Source organism: Megascapheus bottae, chromosome 3, assembly GCF_031878675.1.
Source record: "Megascapheus bottae isolate mThoBot1 chromosome 3, mThoBot2.hap1, whole genome shotgun sequence".
NCBI classification, from domain to species: Eukaryota; Metazoa; Chordata; class Mammalia; order Rodentia; family Geomyidae; genus Megascapheus; species Megascapheus bottae.
Genome location: NC_143511.1, coordinates 73,536,823 through 73,557,804, shown reverse-complemented (window position 1 = coordinate 73,557,804; position 20,982 = coordinate 73,536,823). Strand labels below are relative to the sequence as shown.

General features: G+C 48.8%; 1 protein-coding gene across 5 annotated transcripts in view; it reads right to left on the bottom strand.

Annotated features, from left to right (window-relative positions):
- Rgs3 (regulator of G protein signaling 3) overlaps positions 1–20,982 on the bottom strand; it is a 140,887-nt gene that overhangs the window by 76,976 nt on the left and 42,929 nt on the right. For 2 of the 5 annotated variants that reach the window (XM_090330473.1, XM_090330472.1), the window contains 8 exons: positions 20,555–20,615; positions 19,435–19,525; positions 15,280–15,335; positions 10,071–10,152; positions 9,044–9,149; positions 7,806–8,157; positions 6,985–7,024; positions 1,506–1,702 (listed from right to left, as the gene is read on the bottom strand). In XM_090330473.1, coding sequence (XP_090186599.1) covers positions 1,506–1,702; positions 6,985–7,024; positions 7,806–8,157; positions 9,044–9,149; positions 10,071–10,152; positions 15,280–15,335; positions 19,435–19,525; positions 20,555–20,615 — 985 coding nt within the window. Of the gene's footprint in view, positions 1–1,505; positions 1,703–6,984; positions 7,025–7,805; positions 8,158–9,043; positions 9,150–10,070; positions 10,153–12,761; positions 12,883–15,279; positions 15,336–19,434; positions 19,526–20,554; positions 20,616–20,982 lie in introns of those variants that run through there. The other 3 variants (XM_090330474.1, XM_090330478.1, XM_090330477.1) reach the window with 3 other exon arrangements.

The window sequence follows — 20,982 nt, the reverse complement described above, 5'->3', positions numbered from 1 at the left end:
CACAGAAAGACTGTCTCAGAAAAACAATGACTGGTGAGGGATGAGAGTTTGGCCTAGTGGTAGAGTGCCTGCCTAGCAAGCACAAAGACCCCGATTTGATTCCTTGATACCACATACATAGAAAAAGCCAGAAATGGTGCTGTGGCTCAAGTGGTAGAGCTCTAGCTTTGAGAAAGCCCAAGGACAGTGCTCAGGCTCTGAGCTCAAGCCCAGGACTGGCAAAAAAAAAAAAAAAGAAAGAAAGAAAATCAATGACAGGTGAATCTAGATTAGTAAAAGCGTATTTGACTAGAATGTACAAAGCTATGAGTTTGATTCCCAGCACTGCAAAAAAAAAAAAAAAAAGCAGCAGAGTATAAGATGAGAGCTATATATTTTTTTTGCCAGTCCTGGGCTTGAACTCAGGGCCTGAGCACTGTCCTTGGACTTTCTCAAGGCTAGAGCTCTACCACTTGAGCCTCAGCATCACTTCCACCTTTTTTCTATGTATGTGGTACAGAGTAATGGAACCCGAGTCTTCATGCTTGCTAGGCCAGCACTTTACCACTAGGCCAAACTCCTGACCCTGATATGCTGATAGATGATAGATACGATATATATATACATGCAGAAAGGTCACTTAAATGTTCATACGGGTTATAGATGGGTAATTAATAGAGATTTGTTTGTTTGTTTGTTTTTTCAGTTGTGGGGCTTGAACTGAGGGCACGGGCACTGTCCCTGAGCATTTTGCTCAAGGCTTACGCTCTACCACTTTGAGCCACAGTGTGCATTTCCAGTTGTCTGGGGGTTAGTTGGAGAATAGAGTCTCACAGATTTTCCTCCCCAGGTTGGCTTTGAACCATGATCCGCAGATCTTAGCCTGATGAGTAGCTAAGAATACAGATGTGAACCATGGGTGCCTAGCTGAGATTTTTTTTTTTTTTGCCAGTCCTGGGCTTGTGCTCAGAGCCTGAGCACTGTCCTTGGGTTTTCTCAAGACTAGAGCTCTACCACTTGAGCCAAAGCACTGCTTCCGGCTCTTTTTTCTATGTATGTGGTACCAAGGAATCGAACCCGGGTCTTCATGCATATTAGGCAAGCTCTTTAACCACTAGGCTATGCTCCTGGCCCCTGAGATTAATTTTTTAAAAGAGACAAAAATGGGAAAGAAGTAAGAAGAGGAAGTAGGAGGAGGGCAATGTAGATAATCTCAGGCCACCAGTATTTACTGGTTGGACATGAAGCTGTCCCTCAGTCCAAGCAGTAATTTCTGGACCAGGCAGGACGGGATCCTCAGCAAGCCAGCCCTGTGATGTGGCAAGCAGTTTGGGGTTAGCCTGCTCCACACCTTTCTGTGTGGTCCCCTGGAAACGTGGAAACCTGTACTTCTCCATATCACCCCCAGAATCCGGAGCATCTGGAACCATTTGTCCACAAAGGGATCTTGGATGAAACACTGCCCTGAGACCTAGGACTGCACTACTTCCTCCTGAGGGAACCCCAGGAACTAAGCACTGGCTTACCTGCACAAATACAGGGAACACCAGGACTTTGGGGGCCAGCGTGACGTAGGTGCCATAGCTTGAGTGTGGGACGTGTGGCCTGAGGACTGAGCAGTCTTGGTAGTTTCCATGGCCCTTCATCGTCTGCACTGTCTTCATCAGCCGGGATTTCTTCCCCAGGCCCGTGTAGGACTTCCCTTTACTGGGGCTCACTGACTCTGTGGAACAGAAATGGGACAGTGAGGCGTTGTTACCACCTCTGAAAAGGCACCCCCCTCCAGAACACAGTGGGCACAGACCCATTTAGTCTACATCACCAACTAGTCATTGGCTTGGGGTAGGCCCAGTACAAAGACCTTCAGCACACAGGGACCCTCTAGCCAGGTGGTGAGCCTTCCTCCCACTCTCAATAAAGACATGTGAATAAGAAACATCAGGACTAGGACAGAACTGAGAGGCAACAACAGTAACAACAGTGACACTCTATCCAGTGTCCCAAATCCCAAATCAGACTATCCATTTATTGACCTAGTGATTTTAAAAACCAACAAGTTGCTTTGATCTAAGGACCTGGCATGATGGCACATGTCTCCAATCTCAGCCACTTGAAAGGCAGAAGGAGGATTACTTTCCAAGGTGAGCCTAGGTGAAAGTATGAGATTCCACTTGAAAACAAACTATAGCCCAAAAGGACTATAGTTCTTTGGCTATCAAGTATGAGGCCCTGAGTTCATTCCCTAGTACCACTAAAAGGAAGAAAGAAAGGAAGAAAGAAAGAAAGGAAGAAAGGAAGAAAGAAAGGAAGAAAGAAAGAAGGAAGGAAGGAAGGAAGGAAGGAAGGAGAGAAAGAAGGAAAGAAAGAAAGAAAGAAAGAAAGAAAGAAAGAAAGAAAGAAAGAGAAAGAAAGAAAGAAATCTAAAAATATCAGATCTGACCTCACTGAGCCTTAAGTCCCACACAGAAAAATGAGTTGGATCAGAAGAAACTGCCTGCATGACAGTGTGTGTCTTCATCCTGTTACCAGCTCAGCCCCCATAGTCCATCCATCACACAGACAGCATCCTCTAGAGTGGGGACAGAGACAATGGCTTTTCAGGGTCTATGTGAATCTGCCCTTCACATGATACTGGCCCACTATAGTCTAGAATAAGTACTCTCTGTGCTCATTCTAGACACAAGCATGGGAGAGGAAGAAGCCAGAGCAACCATTCTCTGCACACACTGAGCCCCTTCCAAGGGTTCTTGGGACCAGGGAAAGCTGGCTAGGTCCTCCCTGCCTCATTGTCCACTTTAGATCCCATTGCCCACGCTTCTCTCTGCCCCTAGCCCTGGCAGCTGGGGTAACTCAGCACAACTACAGTTCAGGGAAGCCCCCCACCAACGCAAGGCCAGTGCTTAGAGGAAATGGCCCAGAAGATTTCACACTTCCTTCTTCCTCCCACCCTTCTCTCAGAGGTGAGAAAAACAAGCCTATTCCCTCTGCCCCCACAAGTGACCACAGATGACAGTCGAATCTGGGGGCAGCACTCAAGCCACAATAACCAAACCACTTCCTGCTTTTCTTCTGACTGCCTTAGTGCAGCCAGTGAGCCTGGGATGAGGGCAGGAGGTTTAGGTTCCTGGAAGAAGTCACATGCTCCTCATCCAGCCTGGCCCCTGGGGCTGGGGAGCTAAGGGGAGCCTGCATGCCAGGCTCTGGCCCCTTGGCAGGAAGAGCCCATTCTGCCACTTAAAGTCTGTACTAGATTTGAATAGGACAAGACCTTGAACTAGAGCACCAACTTCCCAAATTGGAGACTGGCTGTCCAACCCTGAAGGAGTCAGTTTTCTCCCCCTGAGTTAGTTTCTTCCCTCACGGAGTCAGTTTTCTCCCCCTGCAAAGGGGAGATCTTACAGGTTGCCATATTATCTCTCTGAAACAAATCTGCTATATGTGTGTGAGCTGCATGGCCCAGACAGCCTGTCAGCTCACACAAACGTGGAGAGGAAAGGGTTTGGTAGGCAGTACCAGCACATGTGCCTCAGATTACCTGGACCCCTAAACTGCTGAATAAGCCACGCATCAAGGCCGTGAAAGGGCAGACATGACCACTGGTCTCAAATCACCCTGAGACTGGAGGCGACTGGACTAATTTGGAATTGGACAGGATAATTGGCATGGACAAGCCTAAATCAAAGAAGGCAAAATCAGATAAGACTAATTGAAGCCAACTAGACCAAAAACTAAAGAATAGCACCATCTGCACATGGCAAAATCTGGGCCATAGACCTAAGTCACAGATTTGTGTGTGTGCGTGTGTGTGTGTGCCCGTCCTGGGTCTTGAACTCAGGGCCAGTGTTCTACCACTTCAGCTTTTTTTTTCTTCCCCAGTGGTTAATTGGATGAGTCTCACAAACTTTCTGCCCAGGCTGGATTTGAACCTAGATCCTCAGATTTTAGTGGCTAGGATTATAGGCATGAGCCCACCAGGGTCCAGCTTCTCGGATTTTAAAAGAAACCATTTGAGAGAGAATGAGGGAACAGAATGATTCTAAGCAAAAGGAAAGAAATGTTTATATCACCCAATATTGTTAAGGTAACCCCACCTCTAAACACCTCTAAAACAACAGAAGAAGAAGAAGAAGAAGAAGAAGAAGAAGAAGAAGAAGAAGAAGAAGAAGAAGAGGAGGAGGAGGAGGAGGAGGAGGAGGAGGAGGAGGAGGAGGAGGAGGAGGAGGAGGAGGAGGAGGAGGAGGAGGAGGAAGAGGAAGAGGAAGAAGAGGAAGAGGAAGAGGAAGAAGAGGAAGTAGCAGCTGCAGCAGCAGCAACCATTTCTTCCTTCCTCTGTCTCAAGGCTTTCAAAGAATTTTCACCTTGGGTCTTCAGAGTCATACATCAAACACCTGGCCCATCATTCTGCCTCAGGGAGGAGAGATTGCGTCATTTGACATTATAGACAAAACTAAGGTGCAGAGTATTTGAGCAATTTTCCCAAGGTGAAATGCAACATAGGCAATAACCAGTCCCAGAAGCCCCCTGCCCATACCCCTGATAACATGGAGCAAGGGAGGTGTTATTTATTTATTTATTTATTTATTTATTTATTTTAGGGCAGCCCCGACCTCAGTCCAGTCACTGAACTCTGAGAAGATGCACTCATTGCTTCCCACCTGCTTCCAACTCCAAAGGTCCCTGGTCCATATCCTTGTCTCACCTCTTTACCTCCAGCACCTGCTTCACTGTCCAAACACTGTAATTACAGGGCTTTGCTTTCAGCTTCCGATGAGAGCCCTGGCAGCCATCCGGCCCTTGGCAATGGTGCATCTGAAGGCAGGCTGCCTTCACAGGGAAGAGGACAATGCCTAGGGTACAGCAGGCCCAGGCACATGCCAACTACAGCAAAACAGGCAATCCAGGCCCTGGAAGGGCACCAGACTCTATTCAACTCAGGACAGCTCAGCCCAAACTCCTGAAAGGCTACCTCCTGGCAGGCTAGCCATAGGACAAGAGGTCGGCACCCTAGTGATAGCCTTAACCTCTGGACAACCCTGAGTGAGTTAAAGGAAGCTTTGTGCTCTGAATTTCACCCTTCCGCTGGACCCCAGGACTGGGCACTAAAAGGATTTAATCCTTGGGAAAAGGCAAAGATGTCCTTGGATACCAAATTACTATTATGAAGAATAAATGAAACAAAGCCAAGTCCTTGATACAATACATTCAAAGAGTTACCGTGGTTATTACAACACCATCATTTCCTTACTTGTCCCTTTCCCATGGCTTAGATGACTGTGCCCTTCTGGGTATTATATTCTCAGAGAATGAAAAAATACAGACACAGGTTAAGAGTAACCACAGAAGTGTCTCTCAAGCTGAGAAAGAATCCACCCCAGACTTCCCAGGCCCTGTCCAGGTGACGACAGCAGGGGATACACCTCTCCCAGGTTCGTGCTCCATGACCAGGCTTCAAAACCACCAAGGCACTCACTCAACCAAAATCCTACAGAGTCTCTACTGTCTGCAAGGAGCTGATACTGGCCCCACAGGAATATGCCCCTCTCAGCCCTGGCCTTAATGAAGTCACCATATTGCAGTAACATCTTCACTCAGATCGAATGAGCTGACTAAAAGCTTTTCAGACACTTTTCTGTTGAATTTCATCAGACTTCCTCCCTCTGAAAGAACAGCATCAGAGAGAACTGGCCAGGCCCAATTGCTCAAAGGCCTGAGAAGGGAGAGAAAGAAGGTACTTTCCATCAAAGCCCTCAAAGCCCATTGGAGCCCTTTTCCCCACAAAAGACATAAGCATTCTTCCTAATAACCACTATAAAAGTTGTATTTGTAGAAGTGGCTCTGTGGCCCAAGGGGTAGGGAGGTAGCCTTGAGCTGAACAGCTCAGGAACAACACGCAGGCCTAGAGTTCAAGTCCCACAACAACAACAAAAAAGTTGTCTTTATATCTCTGAAACAGCAGTGAGGCTTGGAAATAGTAACACTCTCAGAAGGAGGTCAAGGGCATTCTGAAGACATCAGATTAAGATTTCATACACACCTGAGAAGATGGGCATTGCAGGCAAACCTGGTCTTAACCACGCAGATATCGAGCTCTTGGCAGGTACATAAGGGCCTCAAGGAATGCACAACCAACTCTAGCATCAAGACATACATTACTGGCCATTGGTGGTTCATTCCTATGATCCTAGATACTCGGGAGGTTAAGATCTAAGGATTACAATTTGAATCCATCTTGGGCAGAAAAGTCTGTGAGACTCTTATCTCCAATGAACTGCCAAAGAGCCAGAAGTAGAGCTGCAGCTCAAGAGGTAGAGAGCCAGCCTTAAGCAGAAACAATGATGTGGGGATGCTGAGGCCCTGAATTTAAGCCCCAGTAGCAAAATACATACATACACACACACACACACACACACACACACACACACACACACACACACACACGAGTTTTCCTTGGGCATTCCTCGAAAAGGCTTTGGTTTGAATCAGCTTCTATTCCTGGCCAAGACCTGAAGTCCAAAGAAGAATCCATCAAATAACAAGAGATGTTGATGAACTTCAAAGACCTCCACCTTTCAACACATCAGTCAGCATGCGGGCTTACTGCTCTCAACCAACTCTCTGAAGAAGAATTACTACTGGTCTCATTTTATACAAGTGCAGTGAAGAAAGGATTTGCTTAAACCCATATAACTAGAGATCCAACCTGAGACAGCTCTATACTCCATGACTGTCTTGCACAAAGGCCTAGCCATGCTGTTCAGTAACGTTGGATGACACTCAACTGAATGCCTGACTCCTGAGCATTCTGTCCCTGTTTCATTGGGGGTGGGGGTGGGGAGGAAGGGAAGGAAGAGACCATGAGAAAAAAGGGACCACGTGTTTACAGGCTAAGCTACCTTGACTCCACTAGAAAGGCCTCTGAACTCAGAACAGGAGGCTGGGCCAGGCCTCAGCTGCCCTCTGCCATCTCTCTAAGCCAAGAAGGTCCAGCAGTGGTAGATAACTCACCCTCAGGGATAGTGTCCTCCTGGTACACTGGCCGAAGTAGCTGCAAGGAAAAAAACAGGAATGGAGCAGAACAGCTCAGCGGGCTGCTGGATACTCGGCCTAGGGGATGGAAAGTAGAACATCTCAAGGGCACAAGGGCAAAATAGCAGTTCTGAGAGACAAATTGGGAGGGAATCCAGGGCTGAAAGAGACTTTGTGTACCATAAAGCTAGACACCATGGAGAGATCTGTTTCCTTGTTAGTGTTAGTTCCAAAGTGCTTTCCAAAGCTCCTGGAATGGTGGGATCCTAAAACTGCCATAAAGAGTGCTACCATGCAGGAAGTGTGGGAAATGTCAGGTTACGCAAGGTTAGCTCACCTGCTTCACTGCAGGATGCCCTCTGAACCTCGAGTGGGCTAAGCCATTGGAGATCTTCCAAAAGGGAAGAGAATATAGGACATTTTTCCAAACTCATACACCCTGAAAACACTATTTTCCCAGAGTATTTCATAAGATGGATGTTCTGGGGGACCCAGTCTATGTCCCACCAGAGAAGCGTGGAAGATGCAGAATCTGGAACATCACCACCTCCCATTCCCTTGGAGAGGCACAGGCTTCTGCCAAGCTAACACCCTCTAGCCTGTGTGCATGTCTGGCCCTGGATATGCACCCTCTACCCAGGCTTGTAGCGGCCAGGGCCAGCATAAACCTATTTCTTTTCCCAACACTCCCAGCACCACCCCCCTGCAGGCTGCTCCCAATCAAATTCTGAGTCCCTGAGACTGTCTAGCCTCCCACAGGGACCCAGTACCCTTCCATTCCCCATACCGGCTGTCTATACCTGGCTCCCAGGGTTCAGCGGGGCCAGGATGATGTAGTTGGGGTCGGCAGGGGCACTGGCTCGAGACAGCGCAGGCAGGGTGTGCTGGCCGCCATGCTTGCCCACCTCCGTGTAGCGCTCCCAGCCACCCAGCAGCAGCCCATCTGAGCTGTCACACACCAGGTGGCAGCTATGGCGCTGCTCAGGCCGCGCCTGAACCCCATGGGTACAGTTCTTCTCCCTCTTGTTGGGGGGTGACTGGAAGTCATGTGTTGTCTTGCAGGAGGCTCGTCGCAGGACCCCTCCATCTGGCCCCGGCTTGACCTGGGGGACCATGCGCCACACGAGCAGGATGATTTCGCTGGGGCAGCTCCTACAAGTTAGGGGATCATACAGAGAAGCTGAGTCTGGGGGAGACCCAAGTCAGTTCAGGTGGGGGCCTATTGGGTGGAAAGGAAGAAGAAGCAATCCTGGGGGAACAGATGCCCCAGTCAGAGCAGGAAAAGATGGAAGACACCATGGAACAGAGGACTTAGGGGTGTGTCTCAGATCACTCAGTAGTGGTTGAGTAGAATCCAATGGGAAAGATCACCATATTCAACTTGTGATACTGGAGGTGGGAGATTCGCAAGCAAAACACCTCAACATAACCCTCCTCCAGCCATTCTAATTTCGATTTTTGCGCTTATCGGAGCAAGGTCTCACTATGTAGCCCAAGCCGGCCTCAAACTCACAGTCCTCTTGCCTCAGCTTTCCTCATGTTGGGCTGCCAGTCGTACAGCCCCACATCTGGCTTCATCAAGTCACTTTAGAAGCTATAAATGGAAGTCTAAATGAAGCCATTAGAATCACCCTAGGGGGTCAAATTTAAAGGGACGAAAGAGTTTAAAGAATAATTTCTAAACTGTGTAATTAAGGCGTTTGCAATACCTATATCTTTAAACAAAGGGCTTAGCTGGTAGGTAGCAGAAATAATTAGCTAAAGTAGAAAGCAAGCCCTTAGAGCCACATCACGAACCACAGAGACTGTTTGAGAGCTTCTTCCCTGCTGTTTGCTGTGGGGATCCAAAATTGCTCTGATCCTGAACCTTCCATTTTCAGGCCAAGAAATGGATTCCCTGAGGAGCAAAGTGAATTGCTCACAGCTGGGCAAAGGAAGGGCTGGCAAAAGCAAGGTAGAGCAAAGCAGCATGCCTACAGCCGGGGTGGGGAAGATGTGCTATGGGTCCAGGGCCCCAGTCACCCACTGCCCCTGTCACCGGATCTCATGGGCCAGCTCCACACATTTCCAGTGCTCCACCGGCCTCTCGTTCAGTTGTAGCACTGTGTCCAGCTGCTGCAGCCCTGCCCGCTCTGCTGGACCCCCTGCAGGAACAAAGTGGCTCTTAAGGGTGGGTGACACCCTCTGCTGGCACCTCCCCTCTACCTTTTCTCCTCTGCTTTCTATTCTTCTACCCAGGGCCTCCTAACCCACTGAAAACCCATCCCTGGGCCAGCCTCACATTCTTTATCCATCCTCCCTCCTACCCTAGTCATTGGCCTCCAGCCCCTCCCCTATCCCTGAGGCCCCCCGAAGTCATCCTGGTCCTAGAGCCTGACTTCTGCCCAGAAAGTGCTCCTCTTTCCTTATGAAAAGAAAAAAAGAATGGCTACTTCTTTTTTTTTTTTTTTTTTTAAATCCCCCAGTCCTGGGACTGGAATTCAGGGCCCGAGCTGTCCCTGAGTTTCTTTTTTTTTTTTTTTTTTGCCAGTCCTGGGCTTGAGCTCAGGGCCTAAGCACTGTCCTTGGACTTTCTCAAGGCTAGAGCTCTACCACTTGAGCCACAGCACCACATCTGGCTTTTTTCTATGTATGTGGTACCGAGGAATCGAACCTGGGTCTTCATGCATGCTAGGCAAGCACTTTAACCACTAGGCCAAACTCCCGGCCCCAAGAATGGCTACTTCTAAGCAGGCTTACCATAGGACAAAATCTCAATTTCAAATAGAACTCAAAAATAACTCATTTCCTCAAGCAGTCATTACAGAAATGTGGGTTTAGTTTCTGCTCAGCACTAACTGGGAATCAAAATATAAGAGCCTGTTTTCATTTTGATAAAAATTAAAAGGGGTGAGTATATTTTCATAAACCTCAGTTTCATCTGTGGTCATTTTTTTAAAGAAAATATTATTCTTTTTCTTTGGAAAACCCAAGAAGACTCTCTGGTCTAGAGTGGGGCTCCCTTTCTAGCCCTGTCCTGTGATATCAAGGCCTGGTGCTGGTGGGGGAATGGGGCTAGCACTTACCAGAATCCACAGCTTGGACTCGGACCGGAGAATCACAGCAGATAGTGAAGCCAAAGCCATCCTTGCCCCTCGGAATGGTGATCTAGGACACAGCCCTGCCCAGTCACTCCCAGGAGCAACAAGTCTGGGAAGCCCATAAGCCCCTCCCAGAGCCACCCTCCCCTCCACAGGAACCAAAGCCAAGAGAAGCTGGACTGCTTGTCCCAGTCCCTATCTGGGATGAGACATCTTGACACCTGATTGTAGGCCTAGTGGGGAGACTGGGAGCTCAGGAGGTAATCCTGACAGCTACCGGAGAGGCCCTGGGAAGGGTAAATGTGACCTTCATTTTCCCTGGCAGCCACAGTCCTCTAAGGAGCTACGTCTCATCCTCTACTTTCCGCACTGCCTGCCTCACTCCCTTCTTCCTTTCCCACAGAGGTCTCGGGCCATTGGCCCAGGGCTGGCTCTGTACTGAGGACCCAAAGGTAAAGCCCTCTGCTTTGCTGCTGTCCTAGAACACAGGGGAGGGAAAGTTTCGGTGCACTCATTCAGCCTCAGGCCATGGATCAGTGTTGGGGTTGAGGACAGTACTGGCCAGGGCCACACGGCCGCTGGTGAAAAGCTTCCAGATGAGAGGATGAGGGAGGGCTCAGCCAAGGCTCCTGCTAAACCTGCACTGGCAAGATGTCACACTGCCTTCCAGGGCCCGGTGCATGGCAGGTCCACATCCCCAGCTTTCAGAAGAGCAATGAAAAGCCCTTGACACTGGGATGCTCTTTCCAAATGAACACACAAGTATTGAGCGCCTACTATCTGCCAGGCTCTGTGGAGGTATCAAGGCCAGCAAGGGGACAAGCTGGTGCACAAATCTCTTCAAAGCAAAGCAGGGCTTGACAAGCAGGAGGACTTTGCTGTGACAGCACAAACTGTCCTTTGTGCTCTGACTCTAGGTAACAGGCTAGTATTTGCTAGGGACTCAGCAAAAAGAATCCTTGAGCTGGACCCAGCTTTATTCCTCTGGAAGGACATCCGACATGAATAGGGCTTGGGATGGGCTCAAGAGGCACGGGGAAGGTGTCCTGGACAGGTAGAGGAAGACACGCGGAGACAACTGTCTCCTTCCTAAGGAGGGCCAGGCACCTATATTCACCTGTCGCCTGTCCCAAGACCAGGTAAGAGAAGTGGGAGAGGCCAGAGATCTGGGGAGACCCGGGACCTTGGAAGCTGCAGGGGCCCCTGAGGCCCTGCTTCCCACAAGCCCTGGGCCCAGATTCAAAGCCAGTTTGTAAAACAGGAAATCTGACAGACAAGGGGAAGGGGGAGGGGGCAGGAAAATACCCTGTTCCCATAAGAATTCTGGGAAAACACACAGCTAAGACAGGAAGAGGGAAAAAAATGGAAAGAAAGAAAAACAAACTGAGGAGTGAGGGTTGAAAACTAGAGGACAGGAGTGACCACTGACTTCCAGCCTGCCTGAGGCCTGGAGACGTCCAGAGCCTCACCACTCGATGGAACCAGCAGATTTTTTTTCAGGGGACCCCCTCCCCCCGCAGGCCACAGAGAAGCAGAGTTCCCAAGTCTTCCTAGCATTTCTTTAGTCCTATCTCACTGCAATTCCACAGACCCTCCTGTCTGAAGAACAGTCTCCAAGCCCTTGGGGTGTGGGGCATAGGTTTGAAGAGGTGGCCCTAAACTTTGAGGACCTGGTTCAGGCAGGGCCAGAAACCCCTCCACTTCTAAGATGCAGCAGTCTAGAGGACAGCCTAACCCAGCCAGTGGACAAAGGAGTGGTAGGAGACAGACATAATGAAGCAAGCGTTATCTCCTGGCTCTGCAGGAGGGGGGGACTGTGCAGTGCTCGGGCAGTCATGGCCACAGATGGTACTGAGGGTTGTGTCCATCACTGCACCCAAAGGGAAAGGCAGCTTTAGCACGCTCATTTTTCAGAGAAGGAAATCAAGGCTCAGGACTTCTGCTGACATTGCATGCACGGGGGCGAGGCGGCATCCCTGCTGACTCTAGGACTTGGTGGCTCCTTCAACGGATAGTGCTTGCTCTTTCTGGTCCAGGGAAGACAATGTCATTCCTCCAGGTCTGTGTCATGTCAACCCCTCACTTCTGTCCTCCTGCCTGCTCAGTGCTACTCTGTCAGGGCTATGCTTCTGTTCCCAGACCCTACAACTTACTGGATACGCCCTAGCTGCCTATGAAGCATAGACTGCTTCATAGCCCTGACCCACCTCAAGGCATCCAAGCTGGAGAAGGAAAACCATGTGTGGGTACATATACAAAAAACGATCTCCCTCACTGATGCACATAGCAATACACACAAGGGGTAGAGCAGGCACAGCCGTCCCATCAGAAGAAGGCAAAGTTGGCGAAAACACCTCCAGACACACTCAGCTGCTTACCCACTAAGGCATCTGCAGTCCCGGACCTGAGGTGCCTTTCTAAAGGGACACACCCTCCCCAGAGAAAAACAGCAGAAAATTAGCTGGATCATCGAACTGAGACAGCCTCAACTGCCTCAACACAAGGTAGCAGGTAACAGGCTGGGCTTTGGGTCCAGGCCCTGCCTCTATAGAGAGAGTGCTTGCGGAAGCAAGAGGAGGCACAAAAGGCCTTGTAGAGAAAGAAGTTTTTGCTGGGGTGAGCCCCGCCTCCCATCCCCAACACCCCATAGGTGCCCCAGAGGGGCTTTACACCCACCTGGCGGTAGCGGCGCTCCGAGCACACCTTGCAGAGCCCATTGAAGCGGTTCATGGCTGCAGGTCTTGCCTCGGCTGCCGCCCCATGAAAACCCCACTCTTCCCCCCAGCAGCGGGAGCCCACACTGCGCCCGTCAGCCTGGCATGGCCGCCCTGGGAAGCCCGCCCCGCAGAAGAATGGCAGGAAATCACCTCTCACCTCCCCAAGCCCTGTCTGCACGGTGTGCCTCTGCAGATAAGCCGAAGGCTTCCTGAAACCTCACAATGACAAGGAAGAGGGAGAGTTTTATATTAAAATTCCTGTCAACTAGTTAGTATTCCTCAGGCCTGGCGGGGAGAGGGCGCCTTTGTTCTGGCTGCATTCTCCGCCATGGGCCACTTTGTGAGTCCAGTGTTCTCACAAACACCCCACACTGCCTGCTGGAGAGGAACCCAGGCAGAAAACACGCCCTGCCTGGCAGTGGGACCGCCTCCCCGGCATGTCCCAGGGTCCCGGGGACACACGCAGCTTGGAGATCCGGGCTGTACCTACACAAGTCAGGGAACACAAAAAACTTGTAGGCTGAGACCCACGTACTGCTCATTTCTTCACAAGGGACTGCAGGAAATGTCTGATGGCATGTGGACCATAAAGTCAGTGTAGAAGAGGATCCGGCATCCTCCTCTTGCCAATTAAAAGCCAAGGCTTATGGAGGTTAAGGTCAGATGCCAGGACACTCTCCAGACACTGTTTTCTACCTCGTAGACCCAGGATTACATCCTACCAACAGCACAGGGGGAGCCCAGACCCCCTTGCCTACCTGGGAGGCCCTCGAAAATCCCAGCCACCCACTCAGGTCTTTATGATAGGAGGCCATCCCCTGGTTTGGTTGCAGCGTGATTGTGGGCAAGTAATTCCAGGGAGTTGTTTGTTCTGGCATCGCTAGAGCTTTAACTCAGGACCTAGGTGATGTCCCTTAACATTTTTGCTCAAGGATCACACTCTGACACTTGACTCACAGCTCCCCTTCTGGATTTTTTTGGGGGGAAGGGGATAGTTATAGTGCTTGTACTCAGGGCCTGGACCCTGTCCCTGAGCTCTTTCACTCAAGGCCAGTTAATGCTCTACCACTTTGAGCCACAACACCACTTCCCGTTTTCTGGAAGGTACTTGGAAATAAGAGTCTCATGGACTTTCCTTCCCAGGCTGGCTTCAAACTGTGATTCTCAGTCTCCTGAGTATCTAGGATTATAGGCTTGCGCCATTAAGTGTCTAGCCACTTCCGGTATTTTGCTAGTTAATTGAAGATAAAAGTCTCACAGACTTTCTTGCCAATTCTCACTTCAGATTCTCAGATCTCAGCCTCCTGAGTAGCTAGGATTATAGGTACAAGCCACCAGTGCCTATCCTAATCCTGCCTCCTGGAGTACCAGGGCTGTGTGCAGAATCCTGCACAGAGAAGAATGTTTCCAAAGCAGCAGGAGCCCTGAAGGACAGATGTCTACACTCCACATGTGGGGACACAGCTCCTGGCTCACCGTCCTCTCTGCACCTCAGCAAGCACAGAGAAAAAGAAGAAGGGCTTCTTTGCACCTCTCTGGAGCTAGAGGAGGCTTTCCAACCTCAAGTTACTCTAATACTATGTTGCCCAGAATAGTGGCAACTGACTAGACAGGTGAAAATTAAAATTAGTTACAATGAAATAAAAAGTTGACACGCTGTTCCTATGTCCCACAGCTCTGTCCCAGTACCCAGCTCTGTCCAAGTCCACACAGATGTGAATACTTTGTGAATAATGCGATGAAGACATCCCCTTATAGGTGAAATATTGTGGAATATGGCAACATAGTTCTTGCCCGGCTGGACCACACACACCCAGGAGACAGCATGGCACAGTGTTCTCAGGAGATGGCTACATCTTCCTCAGAGCAGGTCTCTGTCTCTAATTGGCTCTGTGACTGCCAACCGTGACCTAATGCCCCCAAGCTCATGTGTCCATCTGCAAAATGGAGCCACCTCAGAGGTAGCAGCAAAGATGAGGTCTTAAGAGTACTTGAGAGGTCAGCCAATTGCTAGACGTTGATCTTTCCTTCTCTAAGTTGTTAGAGAAGATAGTGGATCGTCTGCTCTTCAATGAAATATGATGAACTACAGAGAATTCCCAACATCCCCATGGGAAGTCTCTGTCCAGATGTAAACCACTGTCAAGTTCAGCCTCTCCCTGCCCTCCACAGGCCTAATCCAAGAGGCTGACTCAGCCATAGCACCACAGGCTGGAGACCTTCACATCTTAGGGAAGGAGAGGAGTAAGCTTCAAGAGACCAACAGTCAGTACGATCTAGTTGCCTCCATGTTTTGGTTCTCTCCTCATTCATGAATAACCTAAGAAAAGCTTCTGTTTCTTATGACATCACTTAGAAGAGTCAAGAATATTCCCTTCAGAAAGCACAAGGTCAAGCACCAAGGACGATACGAAGATCAGAGCCCTGGAGCGATGCTCAGGAGCTACCATCTCCAGGCACGTTTATCCCCAACCTACCTGGAGTTTCTCCCCGTTCTCAGTGTCTTCACCTCCTGGCATTTGCAGCAATATATCTATAAGGTGACAGGGTACAGTCAGAAAGTTCATATTAGCCAGGTATGGGCAGCTCACACCTGTAATCCTAGCTATTCAGGAGGCTGAGATCTGAGCATAACAATTCGAAGTCAGCCCAGGCAATTGAAAGTCCATAAGATTCTTGTCCCTTTCCAGTTAACTTCCCCCAAAGTTAAAGTAGAGCTGTGGTTCAAGTGATAGAGCGGTAGTAGCCTTGAGCATAAGAAGCCTAGGGACAGTGCCTATGCCCTGAGTTCAAACCCCAGGAATGGCAAAAGAAAAAAGAGAGAGCACTGGGAACAGAAATTTGTTCAATCTAATGATCAACATTTTCTTGTCTATGAATGCCTTATGCATAGACATTGCTTTTTTTCTTAACATGGTGACTCTCAAACTTACATTTCTATTTTGACCCTTGGTCCACTATCCCCTTTTCTTTGCTATTGTTTTTATATTCTTTCTTTTTTTTAAAGATTTACAATGCATCATGAAAAAAATTAACCCTAATACCCTGTGCTACATGAGCACACATGTGCATGCCTCTTAAACATGGATCACAAATTTCACTGAGGAATGTAGTACAACATTTCATAGTATCTCCATGAACCACAACACTGGTTAGACTATAGTAAAAAGATAGGAAACTTTGGAGATTTGAAAGTAACATGAAATATATTAATGATGTTTTTTTCTACTATAAGGCTCTCTCCTACCAAGGATTTCTAGTCTTTCTTCGAAAATTAATGAATTATTTCAGAATTTACATAAGATATTGCTTTTGTTTCCATAATGACACTGTTCTTACTATCCTCCAAGACTTAAAAAATGTCTCCTTATTAAAGCTCCATTAAATAAGATCATACACATTTGGCTAGTCTGAAATAAAGTTTGCTTTTGAGCTAATTGATTCGATACTGATATTGAATTCTAAGATACAAACTTTTTTCCTTTATTGCATCATTAAAAACACTAAATTCTAAGCACACGTATTTCTTTAAAAAGTCTTTGTAAATCTGTGGCATTGAGAAGAAAAATATTTTTTTGTCAGTCTTGAGGTTTGAATTCAGGGCCTGGGCATGGTCCTTGGACACTTATTGCTCAAGGCCAGTGCTCTGCCACTTGAGCCACAGTGCCACTTCTGGCATTTTCTATGTATGTGGTACCAAAGAATCAAACCCAGGGCTTTGTGCATGCTAGGTGAGTACTCCACCACTAGGCTACACTCCTGGCCTGAGAAGAAATATTTAATAGGTAGTGGTTAAAAAATTGTTTAGCTGGGGCTGGGAGTTTGGCCTAGTGGTAGAGTGCTTGCCTAACATGCGAAGACCCGGGTTCGATTCCTTGGTACCACATACTTAGAAAAAGCCAGAAGTGGTGCTGAGGCTCAAGTGGTAGAGTTCTAGCCTTGAGAAAAATCCAAAGACAGTCCTCAGGGCTTGCGTTTAAGCCCAGGACTGGCAAAAAAAAAAAAATTGTTTAGCTGGCTCCAGGAGTTTGGCCTAGTGGTAGAATGCTTGCTTAGCATGCACCAAGACGTGGGTTCAATTCCCCAGTATCATATACATAGAGAAAAGCTGGACATGATCCTGTGGCCTAGAGAAAAAAAGCCCAAAAGCAGTACTCAGGTCCTGAGTTCAAGCTCCAGGGCTGGCAAAAAAAAAAAAGAAAAGAAAATTGTTTAGCTTGGGTCAGAAGTGTGGCCTAGTTGTAGAGTGCTTGCCTAGCATGCATAAAGACTCCCATTCCATTCCTCAGTACCACACACATAGAAAAGCCAGAAGTGGTGCTGTGGCTCAAGTGGTAGAGCGCTAGCCTTGAGAAAAGCCCATGGACAGTGCTCAGCTCCTGAGTTCAAGCCCCAGGCCTGGAAAAAAAAAAAAGAAAAGAAAATATTTAGCTCTCTGAAAAATGTGAATTTAGAACTTCAAGGCCAAATAATCATTAAAGATATTTCCAAATGGATTAAGGAGATAAGCATGTCAGGTGCAGTGGCTCTCACCTGTAATCCTAGCTACTCAGGAGGCTGAGATCTGAGGATCTTGGTTCAAAGCCAGCCTGGACACTAAAGCACTGAAGACCATGAGACTCTTATCTTCAATTAACCATTAGAAAACTAGAAGTGGCACCATGGATCAAGGAGTAGGGCAGTAGCTTTGAGCTGAAGAGTCAGGGACATCACCCATGCCCAGAGTCCAAGCCTCATAACTAACAAGAGGGAGAGAGAAAGAGAGAGAGAGAGAGAGAGAGAGAGAGAGAGAGAGAGAAACCGAAACATAAAGAAGTAAAAACCATGTAGCCTTATTTTGTTGCCAGTAAATAAGTCAACAGTAACACAGAAGTGCTCATCGGAGCTAGCTTCATGGGAGGCCGAGATCTGAGGATCACAGTTCAAAGCCAGCCCAGGTAGGAAAATCCATGAAACTCTTCAATTAACCACCAAAATGCCAGAAGTAGAGCTGTGGCTCAAAAGGTGGAACAACAGCTTTGAAAGGAAAACTTAGAGCCAGTACCTAGAGTCCTGTAAAAGTCCCAGTACTGGTACAGACACATGCGCACTCCTCCCTCACTCCCTCATGCACAATGCTCATTGTTTATTTTCAAATTTGAAGATAAAGTAGATCACTAAGATCTTACACGAGCATGGAACTGGGAAAGCTAGAAGGATCTCTCATTTAGAAACTCAAAAGTTGGAACAACACTATAACAAAGCAATGGTCTCTCCTCTCCTTTTCCTGTGTCCTGCTCAAGGATCACATTCTTTAGAAAAGTAACATAGCATGCTTGCTTTTGTTCAGAATCCTCTAATCCAGTACATTAACTGGAAAAAGATGTTCTTTGCTTCTCCGTGTTTCTCAATATTTGATTTAGGTATAAACTGAGCTTATACCTAAACTGAAGGACAGTGAAGGGCAATGTTTAAAGCTGAGAGTGGCTGAGCACTTGGCTCACTCCTGTAATCCTAGCTACTGAGGAGGTTATGATCTGAGGATCATGGTTCAAAGCAAAGTCCCTGTGAGCCTCTTATCTCCCCAATTAACCACTCAAAAACCAGAAGTGGCTCTGTGACTCAAGTGGTTAGAGCACTGGTTTTGGGCAGAGAGAGGCTCAAGGTCATAGTCCAGGCCCTGAGTTCAAGCCCTTCAACCACAAAAAAAAAAGAAAGAGAGGGAGGGAGGGAGGAAAGGAGGGAGGAATGAAGGAAGGAAGAAAGGGAGGGAGGGAGGGAGGGAGGGAGGGAGGGAGGGAGGGAGGGAGGGAGGGAGGGAGGGAAAGAAACTAATTTCTATTGTCATGTGAAAACCAAGTATAGATAACCCATGAGGCCAGGATTGGTGATGGGTCCCTATGGCTGCCTGGGCCACTCCTAACCTCAGTTAGGAGAATACAGCGGTTAGGAAACAGTTAGGATACAGTGATGCCCAAGGCTTGGGCCTGGAAGGCACTTAGAAGCTCGAGCTGTACACAGAAAGGGCAGAACTGACAGGGACCGAGGACAGCTGTCAGGGGTTCAAGCCCATAACAGTAGCTACTCAGAGGGCTGAGGTCTAGGATTGCAGTTCAAAGCCAAAACAGGGAAGTCTGTGAGACTCTTATCTCTAATTAACCAACAAAAAGCCAGAAGTGGAGGTATGGTTCAAATGGCTGAGCACCATCCTTGAGTGGAAAAAGAAGAGAAAGCATCCAGGCACTGAGTTCAAGCCCCAATACCAGCACACACAGAGGGAAAAAAAACTGAGGAGGGGAAGAATCCAAGTCCTGAGCTTTAGGACTCTCGACAGGGCTTAAACACCCTACCTGCAGAGGTGGGTGATCCATTGTCAGCAAAGCAGCCCCAAGGGGCAACTTGAGAATGGTGGGCTACACATGCAAGTTCAGACCCATGTCCTCTCCAAGGAACGTTCAGCCAGACAGAATATCACAGCCAAGCGTAGCCTGCAGCTTACATCCTAACCGGTACTTGTGAGCCATCCCTGCACCCAGCAGCCCCACAGTACCTGAGAGGCAGGTGCCACAGAACAGGGACCAACACTAGCACATGGGAAGGGGGGAAGGGCCAGCCACAGTGGGCATTGAAGGGGTCCTTACACACACACGCACCTCGTGCGGGCCGCAGCCGCCGTCTGGCCACCTTCAGGTGCTTGGTCCGGCCCAGGTCCTCCCCCAGGAGGTAGTACCAGCCACTGATCTCCTGTCAGAAGAAGAAAGTGATGCAATCAGACAACGGAGGGAAGGAGAGGGCACACACAGGAAGGCAGGCACCCACCAACATCCCCCCACCCACACACAGAGCAGCCTCCCTCCCCAAGGCTGCCATGTCTTCCCTTCTAGACACCGTCCTATTGCTCCAGGCAGAGCTCATTTTCTCTACTCAGTCTCCACAGTCTCTCCAAGAGGACCACTGCGACTCTGTCCACTCTTTCCCCTGGCAGATTGTACACAGGCTCTTGGACGTGCCTGACACTAAGCCTGATACAGTAAGAACTCGATCAATGTTTACAACAAAGGAAAAGAGGGGAGAGGCTGATGGAAACCGGGCTCTGGTGGCTCACACCTGTAATCCCAGCTACTCAGGAGGCTGGGGTCTGTGGATCAGGGTTTGAAGCCAATCGGAGCAGCAAAGTCCATCTCCAGTTAATCAGCAAAGTGCTGGACTAGCAATGTGGTTCAAGTGATAGAGCATCAGCCACGAGCAAGCAAGCAGAGCCCAAGGCTCCAAGTTCAAACCCTGACACCAACACGAAAAACCAAGATGGAAAGGCCAAAATGCAGGCATCCTGAGGCCCTTTCCCAGGGGAATGGAGCAGAGGCCATGAGGACACATGCAGTGCCCCTCCCCTACACCTCACTGCAGCAGAGCCCTGCAGAAGGCTGCCAGGACATTCCTGTGGCATGCATAGCTCCCCTGCTCCCACTTTCCAGTTGGGGTGAAGGGATGAGTAGAGAGAGAGAAGGCCTACAGATATGTGTGTAGGGGGAGGGGAGGGAGGTTCTCCAGATTCTAGGTATGAGACCTTGTGCAAGGGCTCAGAGCTGCCTGGCAAAGGAGACCCCAAGAGTTCAGCCAGCCTGGTGACAATTATTGGTGAGGTACCAAGCCATGGGGTACCATGTCACAGAGAGGCGCTGCACTCAAGGATTTCCAGGGGAGGCCTGCCAACAGCAGCCCAGGCATGGACGGGAGCAGGGATGTCATTCCAGAAGCTTCCCAAGGACCTACCTTGTCTGGAGTCAGGAGAGACTTCATCCCAAAGCTCATGCAGCCGATGAGTGCATGTTGCCTGGGGGAAGAACGTATAGTGAGCACCTCGCCCTGCCAAACCAGCAATTCTGCCATTAAGTGTCCCACATGCCTAAGAGCACTTCCACCACACCTGCTCATTTGTCCTTCTCCCTTTTCAAGGTGGAGTCCTCATGGCCTTTCCGAGGCCACAGATGAGCCAGTAGTCTAGTAGTCTATTTGGAAGGAAAGCGAGCATCATAGGCCGTGATACAGAACTCGCTCCATCACTACAAAAGCTTAGAACCCACCAGGCACTGGTAGCTCACACCTGTGATCTCAGCTGCTCTGGAGGTTGAGATCTTAGAATCTTAGTTCAAAGCCAGTAATGAACTAAAAGGCTAGAAGCAGGAGTGTAATTCCTGCAC